General features: G+C 41.5%; 1 protein-coding gene across 1 annotated transcript in view; it reads right to left on the minus strand.

Annotated features, from left to right (window-relative positions):
• ZNRF2 (zinc and ring finger 2) overlaps window positions 1–20,719 on the minus strand; it is a 59,068-nt gene extending 38,349 nt beyond the window's left edge. The window contains exon 1 of the mRNA XM_030233419.2: window positions 20,225–20,719. Coding sequence (XP_030089279.2) covers window positions 20,225–20,702 — 478 coding nt within the window. The 5' untranslated portion in view covers window positions 20,703–20,719. The remainder of the gene's footprint in view (window positions 1–20,224) is intronic.
• Between the last annotated feature and the right edge of the window lie 1,324 nt (window positions 20,720–22,043).

Genomic DNA, 22,043 nt, shown 5'->3' on the forward strand with positions numbered 1-22,043 from the left:
AGAGGTCATTCGGGGTTTTGGGGATGGTTTTTTGTGGTTTTGTTCATCTGGTTTGATTTTTTTCCAGAGTAGGAGTACGGCGTATGAATAAAAACAGAACGTATTAGAAAAGTCTGGCTTAAAAATACCACTCATTGTCAGAACAGAGGAATTTTCTTTAAGGATTACCTTTTAATCTAAAAGCATGGACATTCTCTGCTTATCATAAAGCAGCCTTTTTTAAATGGAAAATTCAGCTAAGAGAAGTTCACTCTACATTGACCCATTTATTCTTCCAACTTGGAGAATATTTACTTTAATGTATGGACTATTGGCCAGACTAGGGGTGTTGGATCATAAGACGCCAGACATTTAAGATAATTAAAGAGAATATTACAATATATAGAGACGTCCAAGGGTTGGTTACAAAGCATGCTAATTTCAAAAGTGTACACTGGAATGAGATCATTAAATTCCTCAGTACTAACATAATTTAAGTGTTTAACATAAGCAGCATACAAATTTTGGGAAAATGTATTTTGGGAAAGTGTGTTTGCAACCTCTACTTTTGCAAAAGTTCCCATGTCTAAGACAGAACCTTTTAAGAGCATTTGAGAATGTACCATTGTGAAGAAAGCATCCAAAATGCCTAGTAAGAGGAACAGTAAAGAAGATGCATTATTAGTTTAGAAAAAGACAGAACTGAAGTAAAAAAGATATAACCCCCCCAAGTATTTGTCAGTAAAAAGTGAAGAAAAGCTATTGAGTTGCATGCTTTAAATATTTAAATATCTCAATGAGAGATTTGTCTATATTTAGTCTTTCACCTCTATTATGAGAGTACACAGCACCCATAACATATTCTACAAAATTTTTAAGAACATCCATAAATCCCAAACCAACCAAACTTTCAAATTATATATTACATCACTGCTACCACAGTAACTGAGGCAGAAAATGTAATTCTTGCCTCTTCACAGCTAAGAAAACACCATTTGAACAAACTGCTCATATTTGCTGTATCACTCACATTTTAAATATGACTGGTAAGAAATGCTACTGAGCACTTCCTTTTTTTTTTTTTTTTTTTTTTGCTGTTTACAACTGCTGCATTGGTCTATCAGTCAAACTATTGAGAAAGTTGGTTAGTTACCCATTTTAAGCATCTGCATGTAGAAGAGAAACATCTTGTTTACATTAACCAGATCATGCTTATAAGATGCAGATATGCATGCATACACACAGAGAGAGCATAGAATCTAAATAAATTTTAACAGGGACTTGCAGTTGGAAAAAAATATACTGAATGATAGTTTGACTTCTCATCAGTTTGAAAAAATGACACAGTAACAAATGTTTTTACTTTTCTAATTACACCTTTCACTTAGGGTGTTACATGTTTTCATTGCTTTACTCATCCATAAGGCTACTGAAGGTAAAAGAACCTATACCTACTTAAGAGATATGAGTTTTTTCTTCACTGTTCAAAGAAAATCATGACCTGCTTTTTGATACACATAGGCAATACTCATTAAAAATAAAGAAGACACTGTCTTGAGTTTGAAAACTCAACTGCAACATGCTAATGAATTATACTTTAAAAAGAAAGGTTATTGAGGATTGTGGTTTTTGTTTTGTTGGCTTTGGTTTTTCTTATAAGTGATTAAGGAGCAATCACAGTTAGTATTCTTGTTTCAGGAATGTCCATATGAGATCAGAATCACAGCATGCCAAGTGGTAAAAATATGTTTGTTCACATATATGTATTAGTCCCACCTCCAAAGAGCTTACACTCTAAAACAGACAAGAACAAGTAATGGTTACAATGGAAGCAATGTCTCTATTTTATACTTGAGAAAGGCAGTAAGGAACGAGCCCTACCTTACACAGAAAGTCAAACAAGTCTCCTAAATCTCTAGCTGTCACCTTATATAAAAATGCCTATTTGCCCACAATGACATTGAGACAAGGATCACAGAAAAAGTAAATCAGTGACATAAATTTGCTCTGCCTTTCTAGGTAGTACTGCTTTCTTAACCAGCATCTTACCTAATGAGTTAGCAAGGCTCTACCACAAGTCCCTAAATCCAGTGACTGCATAATTTAAATAATAAAATACTCATTGAAAAAAAAAATCTTTGAAAGAATTAAAAAGCTCTTTAGAACAGTTCTTGATGGCAGCATAAAAAATGCCTGAGTTTGAGCCTGCACTCCTAACTTATTTACATGTTCATCCCTTCACCTTCCTTTTCTGCTGTATTAGCCAACTTGGAGATTAAGAAGGTAACAGAAGCTGGAGAGCAAAGACCAGTAAGGGGCATCCAAAGAAACCCTTCTATGACATAACTCCAAACAAACAATTAAAAAAACCCCTCCATGCTACAAGAGACAAGCCAATGAAAGATGTGCCCAAAACATGTTCTGTACACATCCTTTACAAGGAAGTAAAGAAAAAAACCTTCCACAATACACATCAAATAACGCAACATCTGGGATTTCATTCTCTTCAGAGAACCACTCAAATTATTTTTTAGTGCCTCTCACACATTAGGCATCTAAAGCCCTGAGGTAGACTGCTTAGGGCAACTACTACCCCAAGGTCAAACCAATTAGACACAGATTTGTATCTGTTTTCCCATAGAAGCCTTTCATTCTAGGTTGAAATTTGTAACTTTCCAAAATAGACTGTGAAGGAAACAATAGTTCTCAAAAGGCTCTTTTACTTAATCAAACCATTGCCCAAGAAAGAAAGATTTCACACTGTTAAGTGTTCAGGCACTGAATTATCACATTGTTAATTCTAACACTTAACATAATTTATAGGCACTTTCTTTTTCAAATTAAATTTTCTCCTTTATCTAAGAGAAACATTAGTACCTCAAAAATACTTCTGTTTCAGTAGACAGGAGATGTGCTTTCGATGTCTTATGAAATAAAATCTCCATGATAGTCTTGAAGTATAAATCTCTCACACTTAAACTGTTACCAGTTTTCTAAAAGGCTTTCTTATTCTGGATTTAGGAGAGGTCAAAATAGCTGTTTCCCACACGGACACAAATTTAAATCCACTCCTTTCATTGTAGAAGAAGCCCTCAGAAGGCAAGGAAGTCCACTGCATACAGGTGAGTGCAAGAGCAGCTGTGATAAATTTCACAGTAGAGCCACACACAAAATAGTGAGATAAAGCCAGGTGTAAGTCATCAGCTCTGGTGAAAAGACAGACTTGTTGCAGTTTTTCCATAGCAAATTCTATCTGTATTTAAGAGTTCTGAGAAGTCAGTCATAGACATGTAAAGGACAGCCTCTACCTCCAGGCTTTGTGGGTTTATCAAGTAACTTTTTTTTTTTAAACTTGCCTTTAACTACCATTTTTGGGAACACTTAATAAAAGCTCCTAAGGGAAGCTGGCATTCCTGCCTGTCACCACAAAAGCATACTCTTCTCTCTAGAGGAGGTCTTGCCATACCCATCTTTTACAGCAGTCATATCAAATCAGAGATCAGTAAACCAAGAGATGTGCCACTAAGGGAAACCTATTTTCATTAGATCTTTCCCTTGAAATGAAACAATACTCAATATGATTCCTGGCTTTAGGCAGTGCAAATGCCATTTAAACCATTAAACTCATGTCTCTTCTTTCCAGAACTGTGCAGACATCGTACAATTTATTCTATTAATACTACGACCTACAACAGTAGTTTCTGGTCTGGAATATATCTCTGCAGGGCACACCACAGAAAACTAACATCTCTCTAATCCTTCAGGGAGTTTTTCCAGCTCCAGGTTGCAAAATGAGTGAATGCTGAACTTGTTCTGTGAACAGAAGACTGATACATTCTCTGTCAGATAGTTTGCCCAGAACATAGTGGGATAGACTGAAATTCTGCTCCTGGTGTAAAACTGGTGGTGTAAGACTGGTGCTCAGTTAAAACTCATCAGAATTATCCAGAAGCTGGCCTAAGAGGGGAAAAATAGATGCAGTTGGAAGGGTTATTTCATATATATGAAAATAGAGTTATTTTCTACATGAGAATACATTTTTGGGTAGAAGTCAAAACCAAGAAAATTGTCCGACTTTGATACTGTGTAAATAGGACAATATTTATAGATATCAGAGATATTCAAAACGACACTGCAAATTAAAATCTTAATTAAGGAAGGATGTTCACAGCACTGAACATCTACATAATAGCTTCCAGAAGAAAAATAAAAATTCATTTACCAGGTGTCTACCTGCAATAAAATTCATATGGGTTGCATTAAATTCTGAGTCCCTAGACTGATCTTGTTACAATGTCACCTAGTTACTCTAGAGGCATACAGTGACAGCTTCAAGGGGAAACAGGTGATCTAGGCTCAGAAAAACAAAATCAAATGTGTGTCAATTCACCGTGTTACTGACCTACAAGACAGGTGGGATTATAACTCCTGCAGTACCTTATTGTTCTTGGCCTGGCCTGGTTTGTCATGAAGTTGAGGGCAGTGCTTTCCACAAAATAAAACAGCTTCTGGAATCAGTTCCAGATATTAAAACAATAATACAGTATTCTAATCTATTAGTATTCTGGCAAGAACACACATACACACATCAGAGTCTTTAAAACCAATTTAGACAAAAATCCTGATCTCAAATGTCTTAATATGGACAGCTACAAAGTGCCTTATTTTTCATAGGCAAATGGCTTGTACACAAGTAATTTACAAAAGATACATGAACATATTCTAAAGTGCCAGTTATGACAACTTGTATTATCAACCCCTATTCCCTCAGGGACAGTTTTACAGAAAGAAACTGAAAATTAATCAAGGAAAGAAAAACCCTTATAAAACTACCAGCTTTTGTCTTGCACAGGCTAATCTGTTAAAAAAGGTCTGAAATTTATTTAATGTAAATGTACATGGTGGGGTTCCGTCCCCAACCAAGAAAATACAAACAGTATTTCATTCACTGTCCAATCTCTGTATGTTTCTGTAACTATTCAGGGAAAAAACTGTTCTTATACCAAACCTAAGAAATCAGAATATCAGGGAAATAAATTCCAGAATATGACTTCAGTAAAATCCCAGGACTTATAAATAAAATCATGTCATATATCACATCTCAAATGAAGCAGGATTAAGAGGAGGGGGAAAAAATAGCATTGAAAGGTAGAATGCAGCTCTGGAAATCACCCAACAACTTGCCACAGTTCCCACATATATGGCAGGGGGCCAACCTAAACAACCTAACCCAACCCAAACAAAGCAAAGTTACCCATAACTTAGGGACAAGTGATTTGGAAATACATCTTTTCCAAGACACTAATAAAACCCTAGTATTAATTTTTTTAGTGATGGATTTCCATTTTTTATTTAGAAAATACACTCCAACAACTATAATAGCAAAACCAGTTTATTTTCTTTTCTTCCTGCAATTCACCTTATCTCTTCCAGTAGGGAGTACAAGAATTGCATGTGGGTTCCTTTTTTATTTGTTTAGCAGCAAACCAAATAAAGCTGCCAACGTTCTTATAGAACCTGCTCTAATGATATAGTAGTATACCAAAAGATCTTCAGCATAAAATGGAATTCATATTTATTAAAGATTTCTACCCCTAAGGCAAATCGTACAAGACACTGCTAAAAAGATGACAGCAAGTAGGGGAAAACAGCACATACTGTCTTAAATAAACTGCACTTAACAATATAAAAAAACCCATTCAAACCACACAGCTCTGCAGCAGGGCCGTAAAAAGAAAGAAAAAAGGTCACTAAAGTATTTACAGAACTTGTTTTCACACAGGAATCGAAGTATTACTGTGTTTTCCATCTGGGCTTTGAAAGCTATTAAGTGAAATTAATTATTCACATTTTGTTCTTTTTCTTCCAAACACTAGATAGATCTTGTCTTGTTACCTCAGCAATACTGAATACAAAGCTATCCCTTTTCAAAAGTAAATATTTCATAATACCACCTTGTAGATTTTATCTTCTTGACAAGAAAAACTAATATTATTTCTAAAGGTTAATCTTTCAGTGAGCCTTCTACTGCTCAAGGCTTCTTTCTAATACTAACTCAAAACATATCCAGAGGTTTCTCCAGGTTAACTTCAAATCCTTTAATTCTCTCTTTTTAAAACATTGGTGTCACAGAGCATTAAGCAGTGTGAGAACAGCAAGGATCTGCATAATTTGCATTTTCTTTCCTACTTCCACATACTATGAGGAACCAAGCAGGGAAGTCCAGTTGAAACCACAAGCCTAACAAAACTTTCAGCAGAAAATGAGAACCAGGTCCAGAAAATCCTTAAACCACGTGAAAAACAAACAACAGAGATGAAACTAAAAAGAAGGAAGCTGCTGGTTTAGCAATATTTTGGAAAGCTGTGACAAGAAAACTATTTTCTAACATAAAAGTGAACAAGTAGAGAAATGTCTGATTTAAAAAAAAAAGAAAACCACTGCAGGCCTGCAAGCCAAACTTGGTGTCCTAGGGTGACTGTTATCCCCATTCATGTGTGTGTAATTTATGCTGGATATTATGTTCTTTGCCTTTAAGACTGGCAGAGTGAGAGTTTTGTTTTGGGCCTCTTATCAGCCATCCGGCGGGACATACAGATAGCACCAGTGCATGTTGCGGCTTTTCTGCTTTTTGCCCTGCTTTTTGCTCTCGCTCTTGCTTTTTTCCCCCCCTTCTCATTAGTTACTTTAGCTAAATAGCCCAAATTCCTTTCTGGACTGTTCCCCCCACCCCGTTGGACCTGCTGACTGCTCCGGACTGGGATTTAGAACACTGAGAGAGAGTCTACACCTTGTGACTGCAGCAGCTGCCTCAGCGCCGGAGGGACTGAAAACAGCAAACCCCCAGGAGAGACTTTCTGAATTTGTCATCTTTCTCAGAGCAGTGGAAGAGTGGTGTCATCCCCTATTGCTCATTGTGTGTGCTGAGGGGGGCTTGATTGTCAAATAAACAGGTTCTTTCCACCTCTCTCCGAGGAATTCTTCCCGAACCGGTTGGGGGGAGGGACCGTGTGGGTTTGCTTTTGGAGAAGCCCTTTTTGGGGATTCTCTCCCAAATTTGCCCTAAACCAGGACACTTGGAAAGAACGACTAAGAGCCTTCCAGGGAAGTGTACCCGCTCTACCCTAGAGGCTGTCACAGCTGCTTTCTGCACCGCAGGGCACTGGGGCAAATGAGGGTCTATCAGGAACTTTTGCTCTTTCAGTAGGATTGCGTGGCCCAGCCCGAGAGCCGTGGGCCGGAGGGGCAGGTAGGGCTGCTGCGGTGTGCCGTGGTTCCCGGGCGGGCTGCGGGAGCCCCCAGGCCCGCAGCACCTGGAGGGAGCGGCCGCGGGCCGAGGCTCGCCTGAGCTGTCCAGGGCGCGGGTGCTGAACGGGCTCGGCTCGGCCCGGGAGGGACCCGCCTGGGGCAAGGCCTTCTCCTCTCCTCGGCCTCCACACAGCCGCTGTCAACCCCAAACGATTTATCCTCATTACCAGTCTTCTGGTAATCCTGTTATTAAGTGCAGTTAGCCAAATACCACAAGAATGACACGAACATATTAATACATGAGGTCTGTCTTCTGCAGCCAGGCCAGGATCAAGCCCTTTAAAGTTTTACTCTCAGCCTTAGGCTGAGATTCATGGCTTAAAGGCAGAAAGATAAAAACTTCAGTTTGTGTACCAGGATGATGAGGTATATGCAAGTGAAAGAGAAATCCTGAACTTCTCCTCTATTTATACAGCACGAGTGCCAATTTGTATAAACAGTCACAATGGTACTTTCATCTGTGTTATGGAAACAGTTTTTTTACAGCCCAAACAGCTGCTTTTAGTTTTAAAGAATAATTGCTGCTGGCTTTCTTGTTTATACAAGAAGGAGCAGCTTCACGTTTACTAGCTAACACAAACAGTAACACCAGATAACTCTACAAACAAGCCTGTTTTCAATGAATTCTCTTATCAATCTATCCTCCTGAATCTCACTAGGCAGGCAGCCACTGACAGAAACAAACAACCTATGTTTTTAAAGACATTTGCTTTGTTGTTAAATGTTGTCTTCTTCACTAACACCCTGGTCCTTATTTGTCAGACACACCTAGCAAATTAGAGCTTTCTACAAACCTAATTCAAAGTAAGAGGCAATAAAAATCGAGAGGTACTAAGTGTAATAAATGTCCTTTCAGTTACATTTCAAGGCTATATGCATCATTGAAATTGTAGCTAATAGCTAGCAAGAGTCAAGCACAATTAGAAAGGAAAAAAAGAGCCCTTCATGACTGTAATGAGAAAAGAACTATCTGTTAAAAAAATGCATCAATTGCAAATTTCTGCATTCAAAATGATAAATCAGTTGCAAAACAGTAAGAGTAATTTGCTTATTAGGAATTTTTCCAATGGTAAAATCAGTTGTCCAAATAAAATACCAGAGAAATTAGATGGTTTTCCATTAAGAAATTAAGAAATAATAAAATCATCGGCTTGGAATGGGTTAAACCCAGCTGATCCCATATTCCAGTGCTGGTAGGAACCCCAAGGTCTCCTCCTGTACTATGAACATCAGAGAGACTTCAGCCCACAATTCACTCATTAGAATTAAATCTGTCTTTAAAAGTCCATTTGCATAAAGCTGTTGGAGAAGAGCATTGTATGCATAACCTAAAAATAATAAGGAAAATTTTTAAATTATTAATTATTTTCCAAAACACACTGTGAGAAAGAAAAAAGCAATGTTTAAGTATTGCTTACAACAACTGACTGAAAGAGCTGGCAAAGTATCTTTCCTCAATACTTAGGTCTCTGTGTACAAGTACTGGTGATATTTGTAATCCTCAGTCAGAGGATTCAATTGCCATAGTATTCACAACTTCCAAGGTTAGGAAAGCACTATTACAACTTACTTAAAATTTATGAGTTTCTGCAGAGGCCTACAAATGTAACAATTTAAGAGCATGAACACTGAGACTGCAGAAAGAGCTCCTTCGCCTTCAGCAGAGGAAGAAATCCTTGTCAGTTATAGATGACAATTCCTGACAAATGGGATTATGCCCTTCAAGGTAGATTTGTGAGCAAACAAGAAGTTCTGCAGGAGCAAGGCTCAATGACTGGAGTAAAGCTGTCCTCAAAGTGTTTTAGCTGTACCAATAGCTTAAACACATTGCACCTAGCACATTTATCATCATTGCCTGAAGGAGCATGAGGCTTAGTATGTCAGACAGAAACTCCAGGAGGGAAAATAAAAGAAAAATAAGGTCCTATCTTGAGGCTTTTCTTCCTTTCCTATTTCTATCTGAAATTTCACATGTCTGAAATCAAATCACAAGTGTGTAATTTTGTAAATTTACAAATCCTTAAGGCATAAACAGAAAACCAATAGGATTAGAATTTAATATGTTGACATTTAAATTGCAGGCTGTAGTGCCTTGTGCTAGATGTACAGCCCATTTACATGGTTAGCTCTTTGAGGGAGCAAGTTTAATCAGTTTTAACCCATATGTGCTTCAAAACACCGCCAACAAAAAGCAAAATTTACATTACAATTTTCAAGTCTGGGGAAATGCAAGTTAGAAAAATTTGAATTCAAAAAAATACCTATGAATAGATACCCTAAAATAAAAAATTTAATCAAAATGGCCTCTTCTCTTGGATACAGAACTAATTATCTATTTCAGTAGGTTTCTCTTCAGTGTTATTCCTCCATTAATAGTACTGATATACAATTGCTAGATAAACCCAGGATAATAAAGTTAAAATCCAAATTATATATAATACCCTAAATAACGTCTTTTAAGAAAAACAAAGAAACAATTCCTAAACTTAAACACTGATCTTCTTTTTAAATGTGAGCATTTTTAAGATCCAGCTAAGTCAGTATTTCTGCATATTTATTTTTGTTTTCAATAGCACTACAGTTGCTAATAAAGGTGTTGCAAGTGAGATGACTCATCCACACAGAAAACAGCAAAAGGGCAGGGAAAAGGAAGAAAAAAGGAGAGGCTCTCACTAAGTGACACAAAGCTTTAGTGTCACAGGGCCATAGTGTAAGAGATCAGAAAACAACTGTATCAGTACTCGTATCCCTGCACCCTGACTCCCTCTAAGTAAGAATGCAAGGAACACCACCATTCCATACAGACTTTTTCTTCTCTCTTGCTTACAAGTTTGGCATCCTTGCCAGATGATTTAACATTTCCTGGGTGCTTATATTTTTCACTCCTTTTAATTCTGCATCATTGTGAATAGTGCTGGGACAGGAACACGTTGAATACAAATATTTGTTTTTAAACATATTTCGAAGAATGCTTGCATGCTATAGCTAACAAACTTTTAGGCTGCCATGGGACACAGCTATTTAACAGCCCAGAGATAGTGCAAATCCATGACAGAACAGTGATGAAAAACAGGAGTCTCTAAAGGGGCATCTTATAACCAGTATTTTACAGCACTTTGGAAAATACAAGGATATTGTCAAGCTGTAGTTTTGACCACTGGCTAAATAATTCTTTAAAAAACTTGTTAAATATCTGCCCTTTTAACTTGCTTGTTTAAGCATCAGAGCAAAAGATTTCAAGGACTTTCATTGTGGTCCTTGCTTTTGGAATAATAAACATTAATTTCTGCTATTTCTTTTAACTCCTGGCAAAAATTATACTCTGAATAGTTTTATCAATGCTAAGTATGCCTTGCCTTATATTTGTTGTAACATGGCAGCCTTTCCCTCAACTTGCTTCCTGGCTAGCCAATCCCAGAAGAGAATCAACAATGGCCAGAATTTAAAAATTAGAATGCTTTTGACAACCACTCCATGACCACATAAATCTGTGTGGATGGGAACAATCTCAACATTGCTGTCAGTCCAAGCTCTCTTTAGAGAGCTTAATTCCTCACTTTTCACAAATTAATGGATTTCCCCAACACATTAAATGTTTTAATCTCAAGAAATTACATCATCCAAGCTTACAATGCTTTTAAACATTTCTTCTGAACAAAGCTTTAAAGCAAAACATACAATCATTAAAAATATGCAAAAGGTTGGTTGCCTGCACACCTTCAGAGAAGTCACATGTACCAGCCCAACCCACCAGGAGGAACTTTTGCCCTCCAGCTCCAAATGTGTTCATCATTTGAACTTCATCAAATGAATTTACTCCGACTTCATCAGTTGAACACAATTCTCTGCTTTACAACTGGAGAGGCCAAGCAGAGACACAAAGGGAATAACCTGGGCTGAACACGTCATCCATTCCTGCCCTTGCACACTGTAAAACACATTATTTGCATTAGCTTTCTTATCCCTTTGTTTGCAGCAAAACTAGTCCCACATTTCCAAGGAACATTTCCTCCACTCCCTAGTTCTATGCTGACACTGGATCTCAGTCTTATCAAGTGCATGAAAACCAGTTTATTTTGGTACACGGTTTATTATTCTAGCAATGGCATTTATATTTCCACCAAACCAGAAGCTGTTTCAGTACTGTATTTCATTTCAATAATATTTTCAACACTTCATTTTTTTACAACCATGGTTAGAAGAAGCTCGGTATCATGTGTCTTTGAAAATGTTATCACTTACAAAACACACAACTTCACAGATAGGGCACACTGGGATATAAACTAATCCAACAGCCAAGCTATAGCAAATATGCATTACTTCAATTAATTTTAACTGTATTTCAATCCTCAAAAAGCAAGGCAATGCCTCTACACTTGTCATCTGGTATTTTCATATTAGATAACTAGTATGCAAATGCTAGGACAGCTGAATTAGATATTCAAAGGGTCTTTCTTTGATAGCATGCAGCTCTTTTCCATATGTGAATTTCATGCTGTTTTCATTCATGTACTGTTTTAGCAGATCATTTCTCTTCAGCTAGCAATAGCTTTATGGCACTACTGCAGGGGCAAACCAGGTATTCTATTTCTTTACCCAGCACTTTAAAAATATATAAATAGTTTTACAGTTATGCTTTACTATTTTGGAATTGTAATTTGTTAATAGATTGCTAAAGGTTTGATAAAGAAACCAGGTCATCTTTGTACTTTGTACTCAGGCAACCCACCTACTTGCCACTCATTGAGTAATACTCCCAATATAAAAATAAAACAAGTATCTATCCAAACTGATCTGACTGCCTGTAACAACTACACCCACATGGCTAAGAGAGTGAAAAAACCCTAAAACTCAAACACTTAAACCAGCTCTAATCTACAACTAAGTTTGAAAAAAATCACAGCATTGAAAAATCAGAAGGAAAGTTACACAGCTAACACTGTAGCTGGGCACTTCATGCCTGAACTCAGCCATACATCCTTTTAGAAAACTTCATCACAATCAGCTCTGAAGATGAACCATCATTATCCAATCTAAGATATTATAGGAGCCCTGAGCCACTCATACACATGCAACATATGCTTTCCAATATTCAGAACACAGGAGTGTGATTTTAAACTCATTCTTCCCAAAGGACAGACACAAGAAAATGGACAGCAAATTCTCAAGTCTGGCATCTTAGGCTACATCAGTCATCCTTGCTGATGTAGCAAAGACACTGAGAAGAAAGAGAACTGCCTCCTAGTGAGAGCAAAGCAGTTAAATGACCACAGAGAACCACATTTTCTACTGTCATTGTTCTTCATTATCTGAAGATTGTCCACCCTTGTCTCTCTAACATTTGCTTAATTGATGATGCTCTGATCTATTTGGTAGCGGCCACAGCATTTTCTTAAGAGAAGCAAGATTCTTTTTTCCCAAACTGGAACTTTTATCCATATTCACACTAAAGAATAAAGGAGTGATACTCTTCATTCTACAATAAGCAAAACTTCTGATAGCTGCAGGAAATCAAGATTCAAAGTAACATAATTTTCAGGGGACTATCTAAGATTCTTGACAGCATGACAATCTAGTTTGTAAGTTTTCTGAAAGATTCTCACCAGATTGGTCCAGATTTCATTATAAAAAAAAATTAGGATTCTCAAAACACTGCTTATGTGTTCAGGCAATCTGCAGAAAGCACCTCTGAGCAGACTTTTCTTTTGCTGCATGTGGAAAACTTCACATCTGTTAGTGCATGCTTATGACAGTTTTTATTTTAGCAATACAGAACAACTGCATTTAGGTTATTCTCAGTACAATTCAGGAAGAACCCATCCTTCAATTTTGTGTCAAATTCAACTCTCAAAGACAAATGCATCTGTATCTTAATAAGACATGGGATACTCCCCTTTCTGCATTGAGTCCTATAAGTGCCCTAACCATATTTTAACTCAAGAAATTGTATATATACCTACACTTCAGGGGAAAGAAATTCCAGGAGAGGCATAACTCAGCTTCATTTTTTTACCAGAGAATAACCCTTATGGAATATGCTAGCAGTGGTATAAAAAAGACTGTAATTTACTAGTATTGACAGTATTCCAGATGCTCAAGTAACCTCCCATACCTAAAAACACCACCTTCAACTTTTAAAATCATAATGAAAATGCAGTATAAATCAATCTGACGTAAGGACTAATTATGAGAACCCAACAAGGAAGTGTTTTGGAATACCACTAGTTTTAAAAGCCATTTACAGTTAAAATGTTACTAAATAATTGCTTTATATAAATGACACTTTGTATGGAAAGCCAAACAAATCGTAACAGCTTGCTTCTTCTTGCCATTATTCTTAGGTGAATTTATTACAAGTTACTAGAAGACACGCAAAGTGCATGCCAGATGAGAACTCTGTATTTATAGCACACTAAGTCAGTCAGCAAACAGAATCTACTAAAAATATCCCCGATGGTATGCAGCACACCCACCCTTTGGGGACTGTGCTCAGGCTGTGGTGGTCTGATTTTGAGACAGAGCAGACTAGCAAGAAAACACCCAGCTAGGTCAGCTCCTGAAGACAACAGAGTGCTAACAAGTCAAATCCCACACAACACTCTTGTGTGTTCTGTTTGGCAGCCAGTCAGACACCTCGAGCACTATGAGATTTTCCTGTGTGCTTCCTGATCTCTCCAGGTCAATACTATTCAATTTCCATGCAGAAAATAGAAGCATGTCCTGAGTGAAAGGGAGAACCAGCCTCATTTGTTCTATGGCTTGCCTTCCCATTTTTGAAAGCACCAGGGATTTGAAGCCTACCAAACAACAGAGGTCAAAAGCCTCTGGATGCATACTGAGATATCCTCATGAAAGTCACGATGATTATTTACAAAGGAAAGGTGGTTTTGGGACCATAGGCACTTGTTCAGGAAATATCTATCCAGATAATAGACAACAAAAACCACTCCCCCAGATGCTTAAGATATGCATTTCTGGTTTTACTCAGGTAGTTGTGGTTTTATATAATTTGTTTTCTTTTGTTTGAAAAGATGCATGTCTTCAAAGATGCTCCAAAATAGAAACTTAGAGCACTCAAGGATTTCTCACTTTATTTTCATGGGTTAAACATCTGCAAGAACAACATGCTCCATTACCACAGTAAATGAACACAATCTGTTGAAATGACCATACACCTCTCCTGAAACTAATTAAGCCATTAATGAGCAGCAGACACACTGCAAAAAAAACTTGAAAGTAATATAAAATATTACTTTATAAATATATAAAGTTGGTTGCACTCAAATAGCAAGGAAAACCTACCCCAAAATTTTCACAACTTTATTTAAAACTTAAAAGTTTCCTGCAAGGCTAAGAGAGCAATTCCAGAACATTTGCATGATAAAGTTTTCCATGAGCAGCTGGCAAGAACAGGGGAGGAGAACTTACCCAAACAGATGCATAGGCAACGTGTTTTAAAAATAGTTTTGAATTTCTAGCAGTGACAAAAGGCTTTCTTTATAAAACAAAGAAATTACTTGGGAGGTTGTTGGAGACTAGCCTGTAATTATATGACAGAACAGGACGAGAGACACTGTCAGAATATCAGGCTTGCATAGGTGTTCAAAAGACATTAAATAAGAGAAAGGCCTTTGTTTGAACTGGCACTGCAAAGGTTCAATCAGGTATTATCACTACCTTGATAGCCAAAAGAAATATTTATATATGCCATTACAATTAGGCTGTTTCCTTTCCTGCAGACTGTAAACTATTTACATTTCTCCCACAAATGCAGTGCTGCCATTTTTTATTATTTAGCTTCTCCCAAACCCTTTTGTTGACCAAGTAGAAAGAGGGGAACAAAGGGGAAAAAAAAAGCACTTAAAAAAAATTCCTTTCAAAGATTCCCTATCACTCACCTCAGTCTTTACTTCACTGCCCCAAGCTATTCACCAGCACAGAGACCTGTTTCCAACTGAAGCAAATGAAAGATGACTCCCAGGGACTTCATGAGAGCCATCAGAAGATGCAAACAGTTTTTCTTTTAGCTCACTTTGTCCAAACACTTAACATTTGAGACTACAAGCACTCTCTTGACTGAGCTGGAGCAGGTGGCTGGTGGTGTTGGACGTTTTGCTACCTTTTCTTGTCCCTGACTCAGAAGGGTTTACACCTTTGCTGCCAAATCAGGAGCTGAATATTGCCCAGTGAATGTACACAGGAACAGAGCAGCCCAACTAAACACTGGAACAGTGAGACTCTGCAAAGGGACTGAATTCCTCAAACTCATCAGTCAGAACAGACCTCCTAAAGCTCATTATCAATAGACTTATCCTTGGACTGCTCTCCCAGCAAAATGGATTTTTCACCCTGTGTTTTGGTGAAGGGGATGCTAACGTATTTACAAAATCTCCCATATCTTCAGAGACTGCAAAAGTGACTGTTCTCTCTCACTTTGAAGTCAATTCAATCATATAGCTGAACATAGCTATTACTTGCCCCCAACAGTCCTGTTACAAGGCACACTTCCCAACCTTTCTCCCAAGCCAGGGGGCAAAGACCTCAGAATGCCCCTTCAGTTTGCAAAATGGGAGCAGTATTAAGTCTGAAGTGTTTCAGAGTTTCATAATTTCTCAAAGCCATAGTACTTGTGTCATACTGGAAGAGAAGGGCAAGGAAGTGACCAAGACAGTTGAACCTCAAAAATACATCCAAATGTATCATATAACTAAACAGATCCGATGGGAAACAAAACAAGATGTGGCCTTCTAGGCAGTTTGAGAGAGATCTAAAAAACTCTTCTGAGAATTCACATCATTCTTCACAACCCAACTAGAAATTCAGGTTATAACCTGAGGCTTTCATAAACTTTCATTTACAGAATGAAGAATTCATTCATTACTTGTACTAACTATTATCACAAACAGATGCTACTATAATATACCTACAAGGTTCTGCCCATGTTATATTATTCATTCAGTAGCTGGTGATAAATCCTGCACTGTAAAGCACTTAATAATAGAAGTCTGATCATTATTTGGCTTAAGAAGAACGTAACAAACAAACTTCCTTCTCCTAATAAAGTTGAACAGATGCAACCTTATTTCCAAATCACTACTCCCAATTTTGACATAGGCATGAAGGCTGTTAACAGCTGTATCTGAGAACACTATATATTTAAAATCTATCTGTAAAAACATCATATAAAATTGTATATAGCCATATACAACAAACTGAGATTCTATTTAATACTTGTACAGTCTCTGCTCAGTCATCTTGAAAGAAGAACTGATGGGAAAATTTTAAAAACTCAGTATGTTTGAGTTTATGTTGAGTTCTGTTCTGTCTTCAGTTGATTTTTTTATATATGACTCCCTAAGAGACTCTTAATGACAAAATAAAAAAGAACAAAAAAGTTTAAAGGCATTGTTGTCTTCCAACAACATTCCTAAATTCGAACACCAGAAGGATACTTATACTAGGTGTTTTTGCCAAGAATCCTCCCAGTTATGACCACCCAGAAACAGGAACAAAAACACGAAGAGGGTTCTAAGGAGCTGTCAACACTTTAAGTGATGGAAGTAACACATCAGCAGTTATCCAAAGCAAAGGCCATCCCAAAAGTCCATTTTTAGCTGAACCAACTGCATCACTGACAAAAACAAGCTACACCGTAACTACAGTGGTAGCATTGCTGCAGTGCTGATGAGTATATAATCTCTAAAAACACAGTGGAAAAACTAATGTGAATCTGCCTCCGTGGTCCCCAGGGCCAACTCTTCTACACATAACAGAAGGTAAGAATATTTACTTTGGGGCTGGAGGAGAGGGGAAGTCCCATTCACTGAGGGAAACTACTGGTCAAAATTCCCGATAAGTGTTATCACCTTAAAGGAAGCTGGAACTTGGCACTGTGTCACAAGAAAGCTCTTGAATGTCACGCACAGGTTTGGCCTCTCTGGGAGTGCCCTAAGATCTTACGGAATTTGGGTCTCACTCTACTTAACGCCCTAAGCCTACTTCAGGCATGCTCACAGCACAAAGTTAAACACACATACATATACATATGTATTTTTGTGAGACCAGGGCACTGATTATTGAGTGAACTGAACTCCTGCTGAGATCAGACCAAGCTACACAGCAGTATTTACTCCACTGTGTGCTGTTCATGCCTTAGCCTGAGGTCAGATGGGAACATGAGACCTTCACAGCCAGGCAAGGCTGTTAGTACTACCGCTCCTACTAAAGGAATATAGGCAGTAGCTGAACATAACATAACTTATATATTCTCATTCAAATGGTGTATTAACAAGCTTAGTATAGATCTCAGCATGTTACATCAGAGGGTTAATACTTACACATTACTTCAGCATGCAAAACAGCTCAGTAAAAGTGACAATAGAGTGTAATTCACTAATGGCAAATTAATTACAGTAATTTAACAAATGCAACACCCACATGGCACTGACTGACCGAGCCAAGCAGTATACCTAAAAACATAAATAGCTGGAGATTCGGTTCAACTTACAGAAGGTATTATTGTCCTTCTTTTTTTATTTTAATTTTCACAGAATTGCTATGCTAATCCTCACAATTAAGTTCATCCCTTTTCAGGATAAAAAGAAATAATTCAGCTAATTTGCAAGTTACAAAACAAGGGAGGGGACTTCAAGCATGCTCAAGATACACAAGATAAATGCCAGATACCACACCTAGACAAGCTTGAGCTAGTTATCATCAGGACAAAAACAATGCTTCAAGTTATTTTTCAGAACGTTGATGCTATTAATGTATGATCTCCAGTTGGGCTACTTTTCCCAACCATGTAGTTATTACAAGGAATCAAGAAAACACAAAGCATGTAACCAGAAAAAAGATGACAACACTGAGTGGGATGAGGAGTAATTCATCATCAACATCACAAAATATTTAAATTGAAAGAAAGAATAATGCTTCAAGTGAGGCCTTCTTCACAGGTGTTGCAGTATTATTATTAAGTAGCTATTCATCCCACTAAGACACACTGTCTTTATGTGGTCACAAGATAGTCATGAATCCATTTGCTTCTTCACTAAAAATCTTACTGTATCTTGAAACTTGCCAGTTATAACATATGGCAATCCTTATTTATTAGTGAGTTTAGATGAAGACAGTGTACCCCTCCTGGCACTCCTCCCGCACTGGTAAAAGCAAGAAGCTTTGCATCACTCCAAGGACAAAATACAGTATAGTACAGCAATTAAAAAATTATTACATGCCATAGAAAAGAAAGATCAAATTCAGAGTTATTCTGAAGAGACCTTCCTGCATCTGAATACAGCTTCCTAGGTTATCAATCCTCATCACTTCGTTTACATTTAATCCACTCCCTCCTGGCACCAAGGCAAGTTGCAGTACAGTATTTAAGCACTGAGAGGGGAAAAAAAAGTTTCACCTTTGAGCAACAATTGGCTACACATTCTAATGATTCCCTTGTACTTAGCACGAGCTATACAATACTCCATGATAGAGCATCCCTTCATCACTACATGCACGTTCTCCCCCCTCAAGGTACTTTGGTGGTGTAATGAACATCCTTGCAACAAAGCACTCCCGTCCACCAGCTTGGTACTATGAGAATAGTTAAGTTTTCTTTCTTAGAGGAAAAGATTATTTTATCATAATAGGGTTTGACATCTTTCTGTTAATGTTCAACCGCTGGGACAAGGCAGTTTTAGATATAGGAAGTAACAGCTATGCTGACTTGAGGTCACCAAGCCAGAAGCAGCAGGCCATGTGACAGAAACCTCGTGTACCCTGCCAGGGTCAGGCTGTACACAGCTCTGCTTTGGCTAAAAGCTAGGTGAATCGCAGAAAACGAGAAACCCAACCTCCTACAAAGAGTATTCACAAATGGATTAATAAAAATTAGGAAATGTAGAAATTTTACATTAGCCTCTTGTTTCCCCCCCCCCCCAAAAATAAAAGCTTTGGGGTATTAAGTTTATATAGGTACGTATTTTTGTAAGTATATATGTGTGTAATAAAAATGTCAGTTGAAGAATACATCCATTTAACAATAAAATTTGTGCATTGTTTGACCTATATGAACAACCTTTAGAATGAGCAGTACTTAAAGGAGCCAGCAACTCTGAACGCAGCTGGCAACTAACAAGATGATTTCCAAATTCAAGGTAAAAATAACAGGCATAAAACGCTCGTCCTCTACAGCCCAATTAATCTCGATAGCGCAAGACAGACAAAAAAACTGCAACGTGCTCCATGTTTACTGTGCTTCACCAAGGGCCTCAGCTTCCTGGTTATTTTAGAGTCTAGCCGAGTGTTTCCCCTGCCTCAAGAGCACATGTGCCCATCCTCAAGGCTACAAGCTGCCGGTGCTGCAAGCCTGTACTGCAGCGGCACGGACAGCTAGCCGGCTCTGCTCACCTCTTAGAGGGTGCATTAACAAAGAAACTTACTTTAACTTCTGTTTTTCTGTACCGACTTTCTGAACAGAGAACCCGAGAACTCAGAAAGAGGAACAAGTAATTAATCAGTGCCTAAAGAGGGGTTTGGTCCGATTTTAGAATAAACGGCGGAGACACATGATCCAATTAAATTCTAATTATGTAAGTAGTAGGCAAGAGTATTTACACAGGCACTGATTACAGCTATTAGAGTCTAAAGTCGCCGGCCGGAGAGGCTCCGCTTCCTCCCCGCCGCCGGGCTCGTTTCATTTTTAACCTCCCCGTTCACAGCTCTCCTTACAGACAATAGGGAGACACCAGCCCGAGAGCCCCGTCTCCAATCTCGGACGCCAACCTGGAGGAGCCGCAGCTCTCCCCGGAGTGATGATTCACTATCCGTCCCACCTCGGAGCCGGGGAAAGACCCTGCAAACCTCATCCCACCACTCGCAACCCCGGCCCCGCAGCGCCGGGACAGGCAGCCTAAGCCCCCCGCCCGGAAGTGCCCCTTACCTCCGAACAGGTGCGGCGAGAGGTGCGCGGGCAGCGAGCCGATCACCAGCCGGGGCCCGCCGGAGGAGCCGCCGCCACCGCTGCCGCCCCCCGCGGGCCGCTCCCGGCCGCCCTCCTCCGGGGTGCTGCTGACCGAGTCCTGCGAGCCGTAGGGGCCACTGCTGTGGGGGATGTTGAAGGCGGACTGCGCCGCCCGGGCCCCGGAGGCCGTGGCCCCCCCTAAGGACCTGCTCCGGGGTGCCGACCCCGCGGCACTCCCCGCCGCCGCCGCTCCTCCGGCCGCCGCGGCCGCCGCGCCGCCGGGAGCGGCGAGAGGCGCCGCCGCCAGGTGCGCGTAGCGCCCGCCGCCGCCTGCCGAGCGCCCGCCGGTCCCGTTAGCGCCGCCGCTGCTGCTGCTGCTCGAGGAAGGCAGATCCCCGCCCGAGTACGCCCGGGTGCGGCCATTGGCGGCGGTGGGGCTGCTCTGCTTCGCGCCCATGGTCCCGCCGCCGCCTGGCGCTGCCCGGTGCCCTTCGCCGCCGCCGCCTTCCCCGCGGCGCCCGGGGGTGGTGGCAGTCCGGCCCCGGCGGGGGCGATCCGAGGCGCGGGTCGCGCCGGGGAGGGAGGAGAGGGAGCGTCAGGGGAGGGGGACGGGTCTCTCGGTGGGTCGGTGTGGAGAGGGGAGAGCCGCCCGCCGGGATCCGGCTCAGCTGGCGGCCCCGGCGCGGCCGCTGCTGGCGGGTCTGGGGCGCCACCATGAGCTGCTCGGGACGGTGCTGGCTCCCGCCGCGCGGCCGCTCGGCCCCGCCGCCGCTGCTGCTGCTGCTGTGCCCGCCGCCGCCGCGAATGCCACCGCCATCCTCCTCCTCGTCCGCCGCCGCTGAGCCCTGTGCGGGGCACCGGCGGCAGCAGCGCCGCCGAGGCCGCTCGCTCACCCGCGGCGCGCCGTGCCCGTGCCGAGGAGGCGGGAGGGGGCGGTCGCCCCGGCGCAGCCGCTCCTCTACCGTGTCGCCATGCTGGGGGCGGCACCAGCGGGCGGGATGGGGAGCGGTTACGGCGGGCGGGGGCCGCCGCCTCGGCTCCCCCCCCCCGCGCCCAGCGGGAGACCGGCCCCCGGCGGCGGCGGCGGCGCAACGGGCCGGGCCCGCCGGCTCGCCCCGCCTCCCGCGCCGCTCCTCCCGCAAGGTGCGGGACAGCGCCAGGTGAGGCCCGCGTGGCCTCCGGCCGCGCTCGCCTCGGCAGGAGGGAGAGCGCCCGCGATGGGGCCGGCGGCGGGACGCTCGCTCGCTCGCACACACGAGGGGAGCTCGCTGTGCCCTCGCCCGCAGGCGCCTCCCGCGGGCTGCACGCCCGCCCGGGCAGCGGAACAGAGCCGGACCGCGCTGGTGGAAGGCGAACGGCCGTGCTTGGGGACGGCCCCCGTGTCCGCGCTCTGTCCGAGCCCCGGCAGGTGAAGCAGAGGAGCGGCTCGGCGGGGCGGCCAGGGCCGGCGTGGCGGAGCGGCGGTGTCCTCCTGTGCCGTCCTGCCGCGCCGCTCGGTTCTCCGCCACTGCGGCTCCAGCAAACGCCCAGATGCCCGACCTCGGCGCCTAGGGCGGCTCCCGGCCGCCCGGCTGGGCCGCGGCTCGGCGGGACAGCGGGGGAAAGGGCCGCTTGTTCCCCTTGGGAGCTCTCCCGGGTCGGCGACTTCCGACCCTGACGGTTGACTGCGAGTCTCTGTTCTCCGAGAACCTGGATGTACCAAGTGACTTATGGATATACCGGGAAGCAGGACTAGAAGGACGAAAATCTCTGACATCTTTGGTTCACAGGTGATACAGGAAAATCCTGTATACCTCAG

The sequence above is a fragment of the Serinus canaria genome, chromosome 2 (assembly GCF_022539315.1).
Source record: "Serinus canaria isolate serCan28SL12 chromosome 2, serCan2020, whole genome shotgun sequence".
Taxonomy (NCBI): domain Eukaryota; kingdom Metazoa; phylum Chordata; class Aves; order Passeriformes; family Fringillidae; genus Serinus; species Serinus canaria.